This window comes from Monodelphis domestica, chromosome 5, assembly GCF_027887165.1.
Source record: "Monodelphis domestica isolate mMonDom1 chromosome 5, mMonDom1.pri, whole genome shotgun sequence".
Lineage (NCBI taxonomy): Eukaryota > Metazoa > Chordata > Mammalia > Didelphimorphia > Didelphidae > Monodelphis > Monodelphis domestica.
This window is the reverse complement of record NC_077231.1, coordinates 227,704,459-227,718,241: the sequence shown is the minus strand read 5'-3', so window position 1 is coordinate 227,718,241 and position 13,783 is coordinate 227,704,459. Positions and strand designations below refer to the sequence as shown.

Below are 13,783 nucleotides of genomic sequence, written 5' to 3'. Positions count from 1 at the left end.
CTCTCTCTCTCTCTCTCTCTCTCTCTCTCTCTCTCTCTCTCTCTCTCTCTCTCTGTCTCTATCTCTTTCTGTCTGTCTGTCTCTCTGTCTGTCTGTCTGTCTGTCTGTCTTTCTGTCTGTCTGTCTGTCTTTCATTCTTCCCAAGCTTCAGAGCTGGGAAACAATCTGATTTCTAGAGCAACCAATGGCTGCTGTGGTAATCAGAAATCAGCAGACTAGCCCTTCTGGCTCTCTCCGCCCCGCCCTGTTCCCCCCCACTCACCCCCTCTCATGTCCCCACCTCCGGGGTTGGGTCTTGGCTCTCGGGCTGGGCGGAAAACTGCTTGGCTGCTCTGAGCCTCCTTTTGGTTGTTTAGCTCTTCCTTGGTCCCTGCTCAGCTTTTAACCTCTCCTCCTAGGTTTGCTTTGCCTAGTCTTGCGGCAAACGACAGACTAGGTAAGATACTCATCTTTGGTCCACTTGAACTCCATAGCGTCTGTATCCTGGATTTCTCAGCCTCCCTGGACTGTGAGCATGATCTATCTGAGTGTGTGTTTACTTCCTGGAGGGCCCAGCCTTTAAAGTGACTTTGCTATTTAGGGCTTGGGGGGCAGAGGAGAAGAAAGAGGGCATTCCCTCTTAGGGAGTCCAGCTCTAATTCCCTCCATATAAAAGAGAAAGAGGGAGCCTGAGGAAGAAATTTGTGGGAGGAGGAAAAGGAAGATAAGGATCCGGACCGGAGACTGGAGGGAGAAGGGGGGAGGGCTTAAGGGCAAATACACACAGCTGGCGCATAAACCCTGGGTCTGAAGTAGGGAAGTACAGTGGGGGAAGAAAGTGGGGAGAGGGATAGGTCATGTCCCCAAATAGAGCTTCCAAGAAAAGTAAAGTATTCAAGAAATACCTGGATCTTTGAAAGAGTTTTCCTTCGGAGGGTTTCTAGATTTTTGAGCTGGAAGAAACCCTGGATCTGGTTTGAATCTCATTTTATAGGACATTGAGGCTTGCTTAAAGTGAATTCAGGTAATAAGGAGCAGAGTTGAGATTAGAACTCAAGGCTCTTTGAATGCATTTCCAATGATGATTTCATGTGAATCTTCCTAGGTCTGTAATTACCCTTCGTTGCACCTGCCTTCCTTCTCTTTTTGTTTAATCTACTTCCAGGTCCAGATTCAGGAAATGTCCGCCAGCGTGGTGAAGGTGGATGGGATGCAGGTGATGGAAGGGGACTCCCAACCCACCCAAATCAATATACACATCCACCAGGAGTCAACTCTGGCCAAGCTCCTTGAGACTGGGTATTCCTTCTTGAAACCTAGGACTTATCCCCAGAGCAAAAGGGTGCTCCAGGCACAGCTGGCACTTGGGGTAAGAGTGGGTTCAAAGGGGGGTATTTGTGGAAGACGATAAAAATTGGGAAGAGAGACATATCTTTTGATTCCTATGAAGTTGCAAAGAGAAAATGAATGAAAACCATAATAGAAACTTAGAAATTGTAGTGACCTTGAGTATACTCCAGTCTAACCCCTCATCCCTCTCTTTTACATGGGAAGAAAGTAAGAGGGAAAGTGACCTTTCATTGTTCAAGTTCTCACATCCAGGAAATTGGAAGGTGTTTGTGTTAGATATGAGAAAAAACTCAATTGACCTCAAGACCCCTGGTCTTAGGAACCAGACAGGTTGTAGAATCTTCTTTCCTCAGAGATTAAGATCAGGACTGACCTTTGAGTCAAGACCTCAAGGAGTCAAGATTGTCCCTGGAGGTTTTTGTCAGAGTAGCCACCAGCTTAGCTGCTCCTTGGGCAGGGATTGAGTTGCTCTCCTACATTACAGGTGTCATTGATTTTCCTGGGAGTCACAAGCTGCTCTCTTGGGTTGTTACTATATTTTGGGCCTTGGATTCCCCTGTGGGCCACAGGTTGTGCCTTTTGGACAGGGGCTGTGGTGAGTAGGGAAGGGTATTTGGGGAGAAAGGGTCTTTGAGGGAGCTATGGGGGGGTAAGAAGGGGGCTGAGGAAGAGAAAAGGGGGCACATAGATATGGGACATCTGAAGAAGAGGATACAAAAGCCAGCTCTTCCTATTTTCTTTTTTATGTGGAATTGTTGCAATTGATTGGGGATTGGAATGGCAGAGGATGGAATGGGGGTATTTGGATCCCAGGCCCCGTGACTGGCTTCCTTCCCCCTTTCTTAGATCTTCCCCTGCTCTCTAGGCTGGTGAAGCTGGGGCATGGAAGGGACATGGGAAGCCTTCTCTAATCTTTCTTTTTCTTAGGCCATTGTGGCTGGGGCCGTGGCCATCATCTATGAAAAACGTCAGAACAACTGCTGGGTAAGAGTGGGGACTTTTCTGTTTCTGACTTCCCCTCCTTGTTCTATATTTTTTGGCTTCATTCAGAGGGGGAATCTGGGGTCCAGCCTCTGGGCTGTGCTTGGCTGGCATGGGCAAGAGAGGGGATGAAGATTAGGGATGCTGCTGTGACTGGATGTGACCTGCTCTCCTCTGCTCCTTCCCTCTCTAGGGTGGTCTTGCTGCCCTGCTTGCCCTGAGCAGCATCTCCACTGCCATTGCTGCCATCGTCCTCTGTTCGTACAGCTTTATGGACTCCTCTGTTATGTTCTATGACATGAGAAGGATCTGTGAGCAGATTCCATCAGAAACCTTCACGTATAGCTGGCGTTATTATACTGATAGAGCCGGAGACTGCCAGAGGAATTTGAACATCTTCATGGTGAGAACCTAGTCCTAGGGTGCTAGAGGATAGGAGTGGCTCAGCCTGGGATTGAAGGGACTGCCCAAACACCTGCACCCAGCCTGATGCTGAAAAGGGCAGGAGTTTAAGAGACTCAAACAATCTTTCCTTTCTGGAGAAAGAGGCTGGAATGTTCTGTTCTTCCTTCCCTTCCCTCAGATATAGCAACATAAGGAGGGTGATAATAATGACTGACAGGGAAGCTGCAGAAGTTAACCATAGCTACAATGTTTGGGGGTGAATATTGGCCAGTGAGAATAGCTGTGATCCTGATAAGGACATGGTCACTGATGAAGAGGGTGCCAGCAGCCTCCTAAACCCTTCCTCTTTTCATCCCTCAGCAATTGTTCCAGGGAGTCCAGGCCATGCTGTTGGCCGTCTGTGCCGTGATGCTTCTGGTGTCTCTGGCCTCCCTGAGTGTCGGTCTCCGTCACCTGTGCTGCCAGAAATCTGAATTCCAGGTGAATGAGGGGGCAAGGTTATAGGGGAGAGGGTGCACCCGACTTCAGCTCCTCATTCAGCTCCTTTCCCAGGGACTGATCGTGGACTGCACCCTCTTCCCTTGATCGGAGAGGCGAACTCCTGTTTTCTGCTCCCTTTTTGCTACATCCTGGGAGCTAACGTTCTCTCTTTCTGTTCTTAGGTTGAGGACGAGATTGAGAAGAAGCTTCTGGGAGGAGAATCACTTCCTCCTTCACCATACAAGGAGAAATCCATCGGGACCATTCATGTGTGAGCTAGGATCCCGCATCTAGAGCAGAACATTTATTCCAGAGACTCCTGCCATTTCCCAGCTGGAGAATCCCCAGGCTCTGGAGGCATCTGGCCACCCTGAAGCCCACCCTGGGCCAGGATGGAGCATCACTGCTGAGAACCCTCTTCTTTACCCCAACACGCTACCTTTATCTCCAGTTCTGCTCAGCCTCTCTCCATCCCATTTCTCATGTACTTCCCACCTCTCACTTTCTCCTTGAGAGGGAGAGTTCCATCTAGTCTGATCCTTGCTCTCCCCCTGATAGCCATCAGTCCTTTGTCCGCAGGCTAATCTCAATTAATAAATGCTTCAGATGATGAGTTCATCCACTCCCTCCAATTCTTCCTTTCTGGGCTAGAGGAGGGGGACAATGTTGGTGTTTCCTCAGAGCAAGTAATGTAGAGTTTGGGAAGCCCTGGGGGAAGACCAGTTCTAGACCCTGGATCTTCAGGGGTTGGGGGAACCTGACTCCCACCCAGAGTATCACTGGCTTGATCCACTGGTAGTGGATCTGGCAGCACTCCTGAAGTGGAGAGAGGCTTGGCGGTGACTGGAGGAAGGGGACAGTTTTTGATCTATAGCTCAGAGTTCTGATCCTCAATGGAGGGTGGGCACGAATCAGGAAAGCATTCTTTTCTTTTCCAATGGATTCTCCCTTGCATCATTTATTTTGTATGGACCACCTTGTGGGGGGGGGGGGAAGAGAAGCACGTTAGGACTGGCTTTCTGAAATCTTTTAGATTTATCTTCTTTAAAAAACTGCATCTCCCTAGCTTAGCTAGGCTGGAAGTATGGGACTTACTCATGGGCCCAGTCCCATTGATATTTGGCACAGGAATGGCAAATTAGTTAAGTTCTCCCCTCTTTAAACAACCTGATGTTCCATCACTCCTAGGAGCTTTCCATAATAATATCAAAGTAGGTACATACCCCACTGTGGCTTAGAACTCCTGAGCTCCAGAGGTCCCCTGGTCTCACTGGGTACTACAGGGTTCATTGAGGTGTCTAACTGGGCCTTGCCTTCACAAGAGAAATCAATCCTAAAGCAATATCATGGAAATGAAAAAAAAAAAGGATTTTTCTTAAAGTTCTCTCAACTTGAAGAAAAAAAATAGTGTAACAAGAACCATCACATATGGAGCAAGAACCAAACAAAAATGTGGATTAAAAAAAAAATCAAACAAGGGAGCAGCTGGGTATCTCAGTGGATTGAGAGCCAGGCCTAGAGATGGGAGGTCCTAGATTCAAATCTGGCATCAGACACTTCCCAGCTGTGTGACCCTGGGAAGTCACTTAACCCCCCATTGCCTAGCCCTTACCATTCTTCTGCCTTGGAACCAATACACAGTATTGATTCTAAGATGGAAGGTAAGGGTTTAAAAAAAATCAAACTTTTTTTTTTTCTATCTCACTTGGGAAAATTGGCCCTATGTTCTTCTGAGCCTCTAATTCACTAATATTATGGCTATATTTTGGAGAATATCTTCTTAGTCTTCATTTTCTTTTTTAATCAAGTGAGTGGTTTCCACTCAATTCTCTCTAATGTCATCTTATTATCCAGTTGGGGCAGCAGATTAAGGACTCTATCTGGGGTCAAGAAGACACTTACTAGCTATGTGATCATAGGCATGTCATTTACCTTCTGCCCACCTCAGTTTCTTCACTTGTAAAATGGGGATAAAAATGGTACCTCTCTCCTGGGGTTGGCGTGAAGATTAAATACGATCATCAATGTATAACACAACACAGTGGCTGGCATATGGTAAGCATTATGTAAACATTAGCCGTTATTACTACAGTCCTACAACAATTCCAAAGTATTTGTTAGGCACCTGCCCCGAGGATCTCTGGGATTCTTTGCCAGAGCCAGGCTGGTTATGTCTCCCTCTCTGGGTTCTCTTAAAGAATTGAGGGTCTCTTCTCTGTGCCACTCCAGCATCCCACATCCCCAGATATGTTCCCCTCATTGGGAGATGTCAATGAATAGCACCCTAGTCCTGTTTAGCTACTTCACATTAATTAATTTTTGCACTTCAAAGATGTATGAAGATTTCGCTCCAGCTCCTTGTGGGCATGGGCTCCCCTATTCCCCTTCAGGCATGTAGAGAGTGGGCTCTGATTTAGCTGACACTGATCCCACCCGATTCATGTCCAGATGAAGTATTGCCACCAGCATTTTCCTAACTCCCACCCATCTCTCAAAGTCTCTGGACGACCAGAATCACTCCTTATTTCTTGGGACATTGATGCAGAGGTGGCTGCAGAATCAGAATGCTTTCCCTTCAGCTATAACCAAAGAACAAATGTCGAGAGGCAAAGATGTCAGGCTTGTATTTGCAAGTCTTCAGGATAGTCCAAAAGGAGAAGGTTGAAGCCTCTTCCCTTTCAGTATTCTTTCTTGGGACACCAGGAGCAGTGGAGGCAAAGAGCCACCATGACTGAACCGCCAAAGGAATTGCTGAGGCTCTCATTTGCTAGTCTTTTACCTTCTGTCTTGGAATAGGTACTGTGGAAGTGGCTTGCCACTTCCACAGTACTAAGGATTGATTGATTCTAAGGCAGAAGAGCAGTAAGGGCTAGGCAATGGGGGTTAAATAACTTACCCAGGGTCACACAGCTAGGAAGTGTCTGAGATCACATTTGAACCCAGGTCCTCCTAGCTCCAGGCTTGACTCTCTATTATTTTGCTTCCTAGTTGCCTCGATTCCCCAAATCTTAATTAATCTGTCTGTCACATAGAGAATAGAGAAGCTAAAAATGAGCCTGGATCTCCTGTGTCCTAGGTAGGTGCTCTTTTCATCACCACCCTCTGCCCTTCACCCACTAAGCAAGCACTTGCCTCATATTTTACTGAGCAAATCAAGATCATTTGATAGTACCTTCCTCAGTTTCCCTCCTTCCTACCTCAAAACTTCCATCATTCAGGTCTCCTCCTTGTTCCTCTCTACCAGGCTCTATTTTCAGTGTATTGCCCCCCAGGGGAGGGCATTCTTTCCTGTCTCACAACTTGCACTCAAAGGGTCTCTTAGGATAGAGCCACCGCAGATTCAAGGTATTCTAACTATAGTTTACAACCTTCTCTCTCACCAAATATATTTACCTTCCAGGAGATAACCACAGGACAGTTGGCTTTGAGGAAAGACATTTACTGGAGTAGCATTGCAAGAATATTTACAGTTGAAAATTTTCTTCCAAATCCAGAACACACTCTCTCTCAAACATATACATCCTAAATGGGGAAAGTGAATAGGTATGGAGTTATATTTACCTCCCACATAGACAGCTTAGAACTCTGGTACTTCAGAACCTTTGACATTCATAATGTCTTTGGGCCTTTCTATTTTTTATTTTTTGGACAATTTTATTTAATTAGTTAATTTAGAATATTTTCCCATGATTACAAGTCATGTGTTTTCCCTCCCCCCCCCCCAATAGTTGATGTGCAATTCCACTGGGTTTTCCATGTGTCATTGATCAAGACCTCCTTGTGCCTTTCCTTGCTGGGTATGATATATCTTCTGGGTTGGCCATGTGGCTCCTCTGCTTAGCTTAGCTTTAGCCTCTACCACCTTCAGTTCCTGACTTAGTTGAACTTCATATCTAGGAATCTACCATATTCTTTTAAGTAGAACCCAAATCCTCACTAAAGTGCAAGCAGAAACCTTTCTAGTTCTGTTCCTTTGGGGTCTCAGCATCATTTCCAATCCAGGCACAATGCTTCCTCTCTTCTAAAGGACTTCAAAAGGGGTGGGTTCTAAAGCAGTGTCCTTCCAGTGCCCTGAAACTTCACTCTCTAAGGTCATCAGTGGCTTTTGCTCAGTTCCCTCCTTCTTAATTGTTAAAGACCATTGACTCTAAAATCCCCTACATCTATTCTTCCCGCTCTTTAGTTTCTTCCTTGGTGATCTCATCCATTCCCAGAGCTTCAATTTACCTAACGAGGTGGATGACTCATAAACTTCTAGTTCTTGCCCTGATTTTTAAACTCTAGCCTATTTTGGGTCACTAATGGCCACCTCCTAAGGAATGTCCCACTGACATTTTAAGCCCAAATAGTGGTAACTGGAAGACTTCTTCCTACTCTTCTCATCCCCTTCATCCTGTTCCTATTTTGACTTCTCTTTCTCTATCAATTATAAGCCTATAAGCCTAGGCTGGAGTCATATTATGGAAGGCTTAAATAAAGAAATTCATATTTCATCCTAGGTGCCAGAAGGTGTCTAGAATTTCTTAAACAGGGGAGTGATGCAGTCAGACTTGCACATTAGAAATATCTAGCAGCTGTGTGGAGAACAAATTGGAATGGGGAGAGGTTTGACACAGGGAGATCAGTGAAGATAGTGCCATAGTTTAGGTGAGAAGTGATGAGGACTTGAATATGAATGGTGGCTATATTAGCAGAGAAAACACAGGTTCAAGGTGCTAGATGTGTTATAGAGGCAGACTTCGCAAAACCTAGCAATTTCTTGGATTGGGAAGTTAGGGAGAGTGAAGAGTTAAGGATGTCTCCAAGGTTGTATACCTGGGCGACTAGAAGGAGATTCTGCTCTCAGTAGAACCATATAAATTAGGAAGAGTGGAGGGTTTTTGTGGGCTGGAGGTAAGATAATGAAGTTCTGGTTTATACCAGAGTTTAAGATGCTTTGTGGATGGGACCTTTAGTAGGATAAGTACAATAGATAATTATAGAGACACTGGAGCTAGATGTATAGATCTGGATATCATCTATAGAGATATGATCATTGAACTCACATTGTAGAGAGAAAATAATAGGTCAGAATATATTTCAATTGTACACTCACACAGAGTAGATAAAATATAGATAATGATCTAGCAAAGGAGAGTGAGAGGAATCAGCTGGAGAAGTAGGAGAAGAACCAGGATAGAACAGTGTTTCAAAAACTGAGAGAAGAGAAAGTTTGCAAGAAGAGCAGGAAAGTCAACATTGTTAAATGCTGGAGAGAGGTAAAGAAGGATGAGAACTGAACAAAGATTATTAGATTTTGGACTTAAGAGACCATTAGCAATCCTGGTGCTCTCTCCAGTTTCATTTGAGTGAAGAGACGGGAAACCAGATTTTCAGGGGGTGGAGTGAGTGAGAGGAATGGAAGTGGAAGGCAACAAACATACACAACTTTTTTTCCCATAGAATTTGGCTGTGAAAGGGAAGAAAAATAGGGAATGGTAGCTTGAGAATCTTGTAGGGTCAAATAAAGGATTTTTAAAATGAGGGAGATTTATGTGTGTTTGTTGGCAGTAAGGAAGGACCTTATATAGGGAGAGAGGGAAAATTAGTGGAATATAACTAAAAATATTAAGTTGAAACTATCAATAACTTTAGCAAAGTAGCAGGATATATAGCAGTCCTGCAAGAAGAGAGAGTAAGAGGTTACTCATTTAAAATAATCCCAGATTGAATAAAATACCTAGGAGTATATCTTCCAAAACAAATCCAGAAACTATATGAACACTATTATAAAACATATTTTATACAAATAAAGTCAGATGTGAATAATTGGAGAAATGTTCATTGTTCATTGGTGCTCAAAGCCAATATAATTAAAATGATAATCCTACAAAAACTAATCTATTTATTCAATGCCATCCTAACTAAATTACCAAAAATTATTTTACTGAACTAGAAAAATGATAATAAAAGTCATTTAGAAAAACAAGGTCAAGAATAAAAAAGGAAATAATGAAAAATATTCAGGAAGGAGGCCTGACTACTAGATTTTAAGAGGCATTATAAAGTAATAATTACTAAAAGTATCTGGTAATTGCTAAGAAATAGAAAAATAGATCAATGGAGCAGAACAGACCTACAACAAATAGTTGTAAAAGATTATAGTAACCTTGTCTTTTTCAAAGGTAAAAATCCAGGTTTTTGGAATAAGCATTCACTATTTGGTAAAAGCTGTTGGAAAAATTGGAATGAAGTTTGGCAGAAACTAAATATAGACTAATATCCTATACTTCTTACAAAGATAAGATCAAAATGGAAAAATGATCTAGGTATAACAGGAGATATTATAAACAATTAGAACAAGTAAAATATTACCTATCAGATTCAAGGTTAGAAGAAGAATTTGTGAATAAACAAGAGATTTGTGAATAAACAAGCATTACAAAATATAAAGTAGATAACTTAAAACACATTAAAATGAGATGTTTTTGTACAAATAAAACTAATGTAGCCAAGATTAAAAGGAAAGTAATAAGTTTTGGGGAAATTTTATAAATAGTTTCTTAAATAAAGTTCTGAAATCTAAAAAAGAGAGCTTTGTCAAATATATAAGAATATGGGCCAATCCCCAGTTGATAAATGTTCAAAGATATATACAAACAATTTTTGGATGAAGAAAACAAAGCTATATATAGTCAAATAAAAATTATTTAAATCATTATTATTATTAATTAGAGAAATGCAAATCAAAACAATTCTGAAATATTATCTTATACCTATCAGACTGGCTAAAATGATAAAAGGGCAAGATGATAACTATTGGAGGGAATGTGGAAAAATGGGACACCTAATACATTGTTGGTGGAATTGTGAACCATCAGGCCATTTTGGAGAGTGTAAAAATTAAAATTAAATCTCAAATATAAAATTATTATATTTTAGGAGATTTATTAATGATAATTAGAAATCAAGGAATAAAGAAGATACAAAAGAAAGACCATGTGCCCATGGCCAAGCAGCCAGTTCAAATGCTTGCCTTACCACCACCAAACTTGGGACAGGAAGTAAAGAGGCAGGACCCTCCACATCCCCACCTAATATCCCCTGACTATATGAAGTATGTAAGGACAGGAAATCGGTGGGTTCCTGGGAAATTTAGTTCTTTTTTAGGATAACATATTTTCAATTATACAAGAACAATCTGGAGTTTTACCCAAAGAATTATAAAACTGTGTATACCTTTTGAACCAGTAATACCACTGATTGATGGACATCCCAAAGTGATATAGGAAAAAGGAAAAAAAAAACCCTAAATGTTCTAAAATATTTATTGCAGCTTTCTTTTTGTGGTGGCAAATAACTAGAAACTGAAGGGATATCCATCAATTGGGGAATGACTGAACAAGTTGAGGCATATGATTGTAATGGAACATTATTATGCTTTTAAGAATGACAAACAAGATGATTACACACACAGACCTAGAAAAATTGATATCATCATAGAACACACATCACACATATAATAGAAATCTCATGAAGGATATATAGATGGCATTTTTTGATCTGCACTCAGATTCCAATAATTATTTCTTTGGCTATGGATAGCATTTTCTTCATGAGTCCCTCTTTTGTGTAATTAGGATTTGTTCCACAGAACTCTAAATCCCAGCTTCCCATGCTCTCTCTCACATTATGAGCTAACGTAGGGAGGATATAAGTTTGTGTAGCTCCACCCTCTCACTCTCTTTCCTCCTGATCAGGGCTAGGAAAATGGGTTTTACTCAGGCTTTTACTTTTGTCCTTTTATTTCTTCTACTTCAATGGATTATTAATAAATCTTATAAGATATAATACCTGAAATTATTAGAAATTAATAAAATTTTACATTATTGGTGACTAGAAGTCTGGAGTTATAGGACCCTAGCTCTGCTCTAAATTGTAAAGCAGTTTTTAAAGGCAGATTAGCTTTAGAACCTTCCCACCATTTCTGCTATCTGTAAGCTACTGCAGTTTGCACCTTTGCTACCACCATGGCCTCCCTACCACTACTGTTTGCTTGAAGTTCTGAGAGCTGTTTGGAAGCACCTACTTTTTCCTGCTGGAAGAGTGAGATCCAAATCCCCTTGGGCTACCCCTCCCTACAGCCACATGGATATCAAACCTGTGCTAGCCATTTTTTCAGCAGGGAAACACATTGTGGAGCAGCCTTTCCATACTATCTATCCCAACCCCAGCCTAGCTAACCCAGGGGGGCTTCCATGCTCCTGGATGTGGGGGTGGGGACTGAAGTATCACAGGGCCACTGGTTTTACCCCTTGGGGGAGGGGAAGGAAGGTTACTCTTCCAAACCTCTAAATTCCTAGCCAGTACATACTAGGCTAGCACCACCTATGGACAGGAAGTAGAGATTGCAAGCATTGTCCAGTTTCCTGCCTATCTCAAACAGTTTCTGTTTCTGAGAGCCTTACTGAGTATACTGATTGGATACCCTGTTGTTAGCTTGAGTAATCTCAAGATTCAGGGGGGAGATTCATCTCCCTACACTCCTTTCCTATTTTGGCCTACCCAATCTCTGCAACAGATCCAATATGGGATTTATCCACACTATGCTCAGTGTGGGCATGAGGAACCCCAGAAGTATGACCAAGGGAATTTAAATGGATGTTATATTTGGTAGGGGAAGGAACCTCAAAGAGTATGGAGATGAATTTTAAGCCTTTTCAGACCCTGTTGCTTTATTGATGCTAACTGTTTTAGTTTGTGCCCCTTCAAATTGTATAAACGGAGATTTTGAAACTTTGACTTCATTCTCCAGAAGTCCTTAGTATTTCCCAAAATTCCCTATAATTTCTCCTGCGTCTCCACATTGGCAGGATCACATTATTGGTATTTAATTAGCAGTCACTCCTCCCACATGCATTTTCTTTGGGATGATGCAGCAAGTGTGGTGGTAAACTAAGTGTGGGGATTTAAAATGGGCTAATCAGTCATGGGCATGTGGTTTTTATTTTGTATCCTCTTTATTCCTTGATTTCTATTGATTTTTAATAAACCTCATAAAATATAATATCTTTATTATTTGAGATATAATTCAATTTTTACAGTTTTGGCAAGTGAAGGATTGATTAAGGCTAAAGAAAACCTTCCAAAGCAGATGCAATGAATGGAAGCTTGAAGATCTGTCCATTAAGAAAATTTCAAAGGAGAATGTGATCAGGTGGAAGGCAGTTTTGAACAAGCTGGCACAAACTGTTTTTTTACTCACTCTTTTTCCTTGGACCTTGGAGAAGGAGCTATAGAAAGATATCTCTGCCTTTTTGACTATTGGTTTCTCCCTGAAAGATTTGGGGCTTGGCTCTGAAGATCTTTGAAAGTTGCTAATAATATCCCTCCTAAAGACTATACAACCTTACTTATTTATATTGAGAGTTATATTAGATTAGGGAAATCCTAAATTCCCTCTCTCCCATCTAAATTCCTTTACCCTTCCTTCCTTTAAAACAAATCCCTGTTTCCAGTAACATAGAGAGTGATTTGTCTGTTAAAAGCTTTAGTCAACTTACCAATTCTGAATCCCTGCTTGACTTCAACTGAAAAGATAGCAGAATTGGGTGGGGGGAGGAAAGAATTCTGTCTTTCCTATTACCTTATTTCTCAGTGTGTTTGCCCATCACTTTCAGTTACCTTAAACAACCCAGTAAAAGGAACCCCCTAATACACCACTAGTCGGACGAGAACTTCTCAATTTTTTTTAAGATAGCCTAGATAATTTTTTAATGCCACGTTTATCCTGCCAAGGCTTTTTGCCAACCCCACCCACCCACCCACCCTCACAAAGCTGATTCTCCTGATTCTGCTTGCTCTTGCTGCTAAATTCCAGCAGCTTACTTCTACTCTTGCTCCTGCTGCTGTTCCTGATGCCTACTCTTGCCTCCAGCCATCCATTCCTGACCTTCTTGATCCAGATCACTCACCTGGCCCCAGCCCAGCCACAGCCTCAGACCCCAGCAACTCTACTCCTGATCTCTGGCCTCCAACTCAGATTGCTCATCCAATCCCAGGACCAGCTCCAGCACCCAGTCTGCTGGTAGCTGCCACTGTGTCTTTGGAATCACAAACCAACTGGTAAAAACTTGGGTGTTATTTCCTTAGGCAACAATTAGCCTCCACTTGACAGGATACCTAGAGGGGGTATCAGGAGAAGGAAGAGACATTTCCAAACAGGAAGATGATTGCAAGCATGGCATATTCTACAAGAGAGCAGTATATTACCTATTTCAAACAGTTTCCAGCTTTAGTATTTTTTTTTCATGAATGTAATGATCCTTTTACTTACCTTACCTGAAATTCAGGGCAGAAATTCATCTCCCTGCAACTCTTTGCCATTTGGGCCTGCCCAGTTTGACATGCCTAAAACCCATGTTCTTCCTCACTATGGGAGCTCCTGCAGTACTGACAAAAGGAATCTCAACAGATAAAAAAAACCTAACTTTAAAGAGACTGGAGGTGAAAATTATAAGACTTTTCAGACTCCAATGTTTTTATAAAAGCCTGTATATTTTATTGAATTTTGCTGATTGTTTTAAGATTTAATTTTGTCATTTTAAGT

General features: G+C 42.0%; 1 protein-coding gene and 1 long non-coding RNA gene across 4 annotated transcripts; one reads left to right on the top strand and one right to left on the bottom strand.

The window, feature by feature from the left end:
• The first annotated feature begins 179 nt into the window (after positions 1-179).
• Positions 180-3,813, top strand: TMEM176B (transmembrane protein 176B). Of its 3 annotated transcripts, none has more exons than XM_056799902.1 (7): positions 180-436; positions 1,145-1,348; positions 1,814-1,924; positions 2,257-2,313; positions 2,504-2,713; positions 3,076-3,195; positions 3,378-3,813. In XM_056799902.1, exons 2-7 carry the CDS (start codon positions 1,160-1,162, stop codon positions 3,468-3,470), a joined length of 780 nt encoding a protein of 259 aa, XP_056655880.1. In that variant the 5' UTR covers positions 180-436; positions 1,145-1,159; the 3' UTR covers positions 3,471-3,813. The 3 variants fall into 3 exon arrangements, with proteins under 3 accessions (XP_056655880.1, XP_056655882.1, XP_056655881.1); XM_056799904.1 differs by having other exon boundaries at positions 282-508; XM_056799903.1 differs by having other exon boundaries at positions 282-1,003.
• Positions 3,814-4,363: 550 nt separating this feature from the next.
• Positions 4,364-12,786, bottom strand: LOC103101289 (uncharacterized). Its single transcript, XR_473192.2, has 3 exons — positions 12,738-12,786; positions 6,589-6,717; positions 4,364-4,528 (listed from the first exon to the last, which is right to left on the bottom strand). It is a non-coding gene; the product is annotated as an uncharacterized LOC103101289 (long non-coding RNA).
• Between the last annotated feature and the right edge of the window lie 997 nt (positions 12,787-13,783).

Bases quoted from the DNA above. Each gene is read 5' to 3' on its own strand.
- TMEM176B (XM_056799902.1), top strand. From the start codon at position 1,160: ATGTCCGCCAGCGTGGTGAAGGTGGATGGGATGCAGGTGATGGAAGGG. The intron at 2,314-2,503 runs GTAAGAGTGGGG...TTCCCTCTCTAG, and splicing joins AACGTCAGAACAACTGCTGG to GGTGGTCTTGCTGCCCTGCT. The intron at 3,196-3,377 runs GTGAATGAGGGG...TTCTGTTCTTAG, and splicing joins GCCAGAAATCTGAATTCCAG to GTTGAGGACGAGATTGAGAA.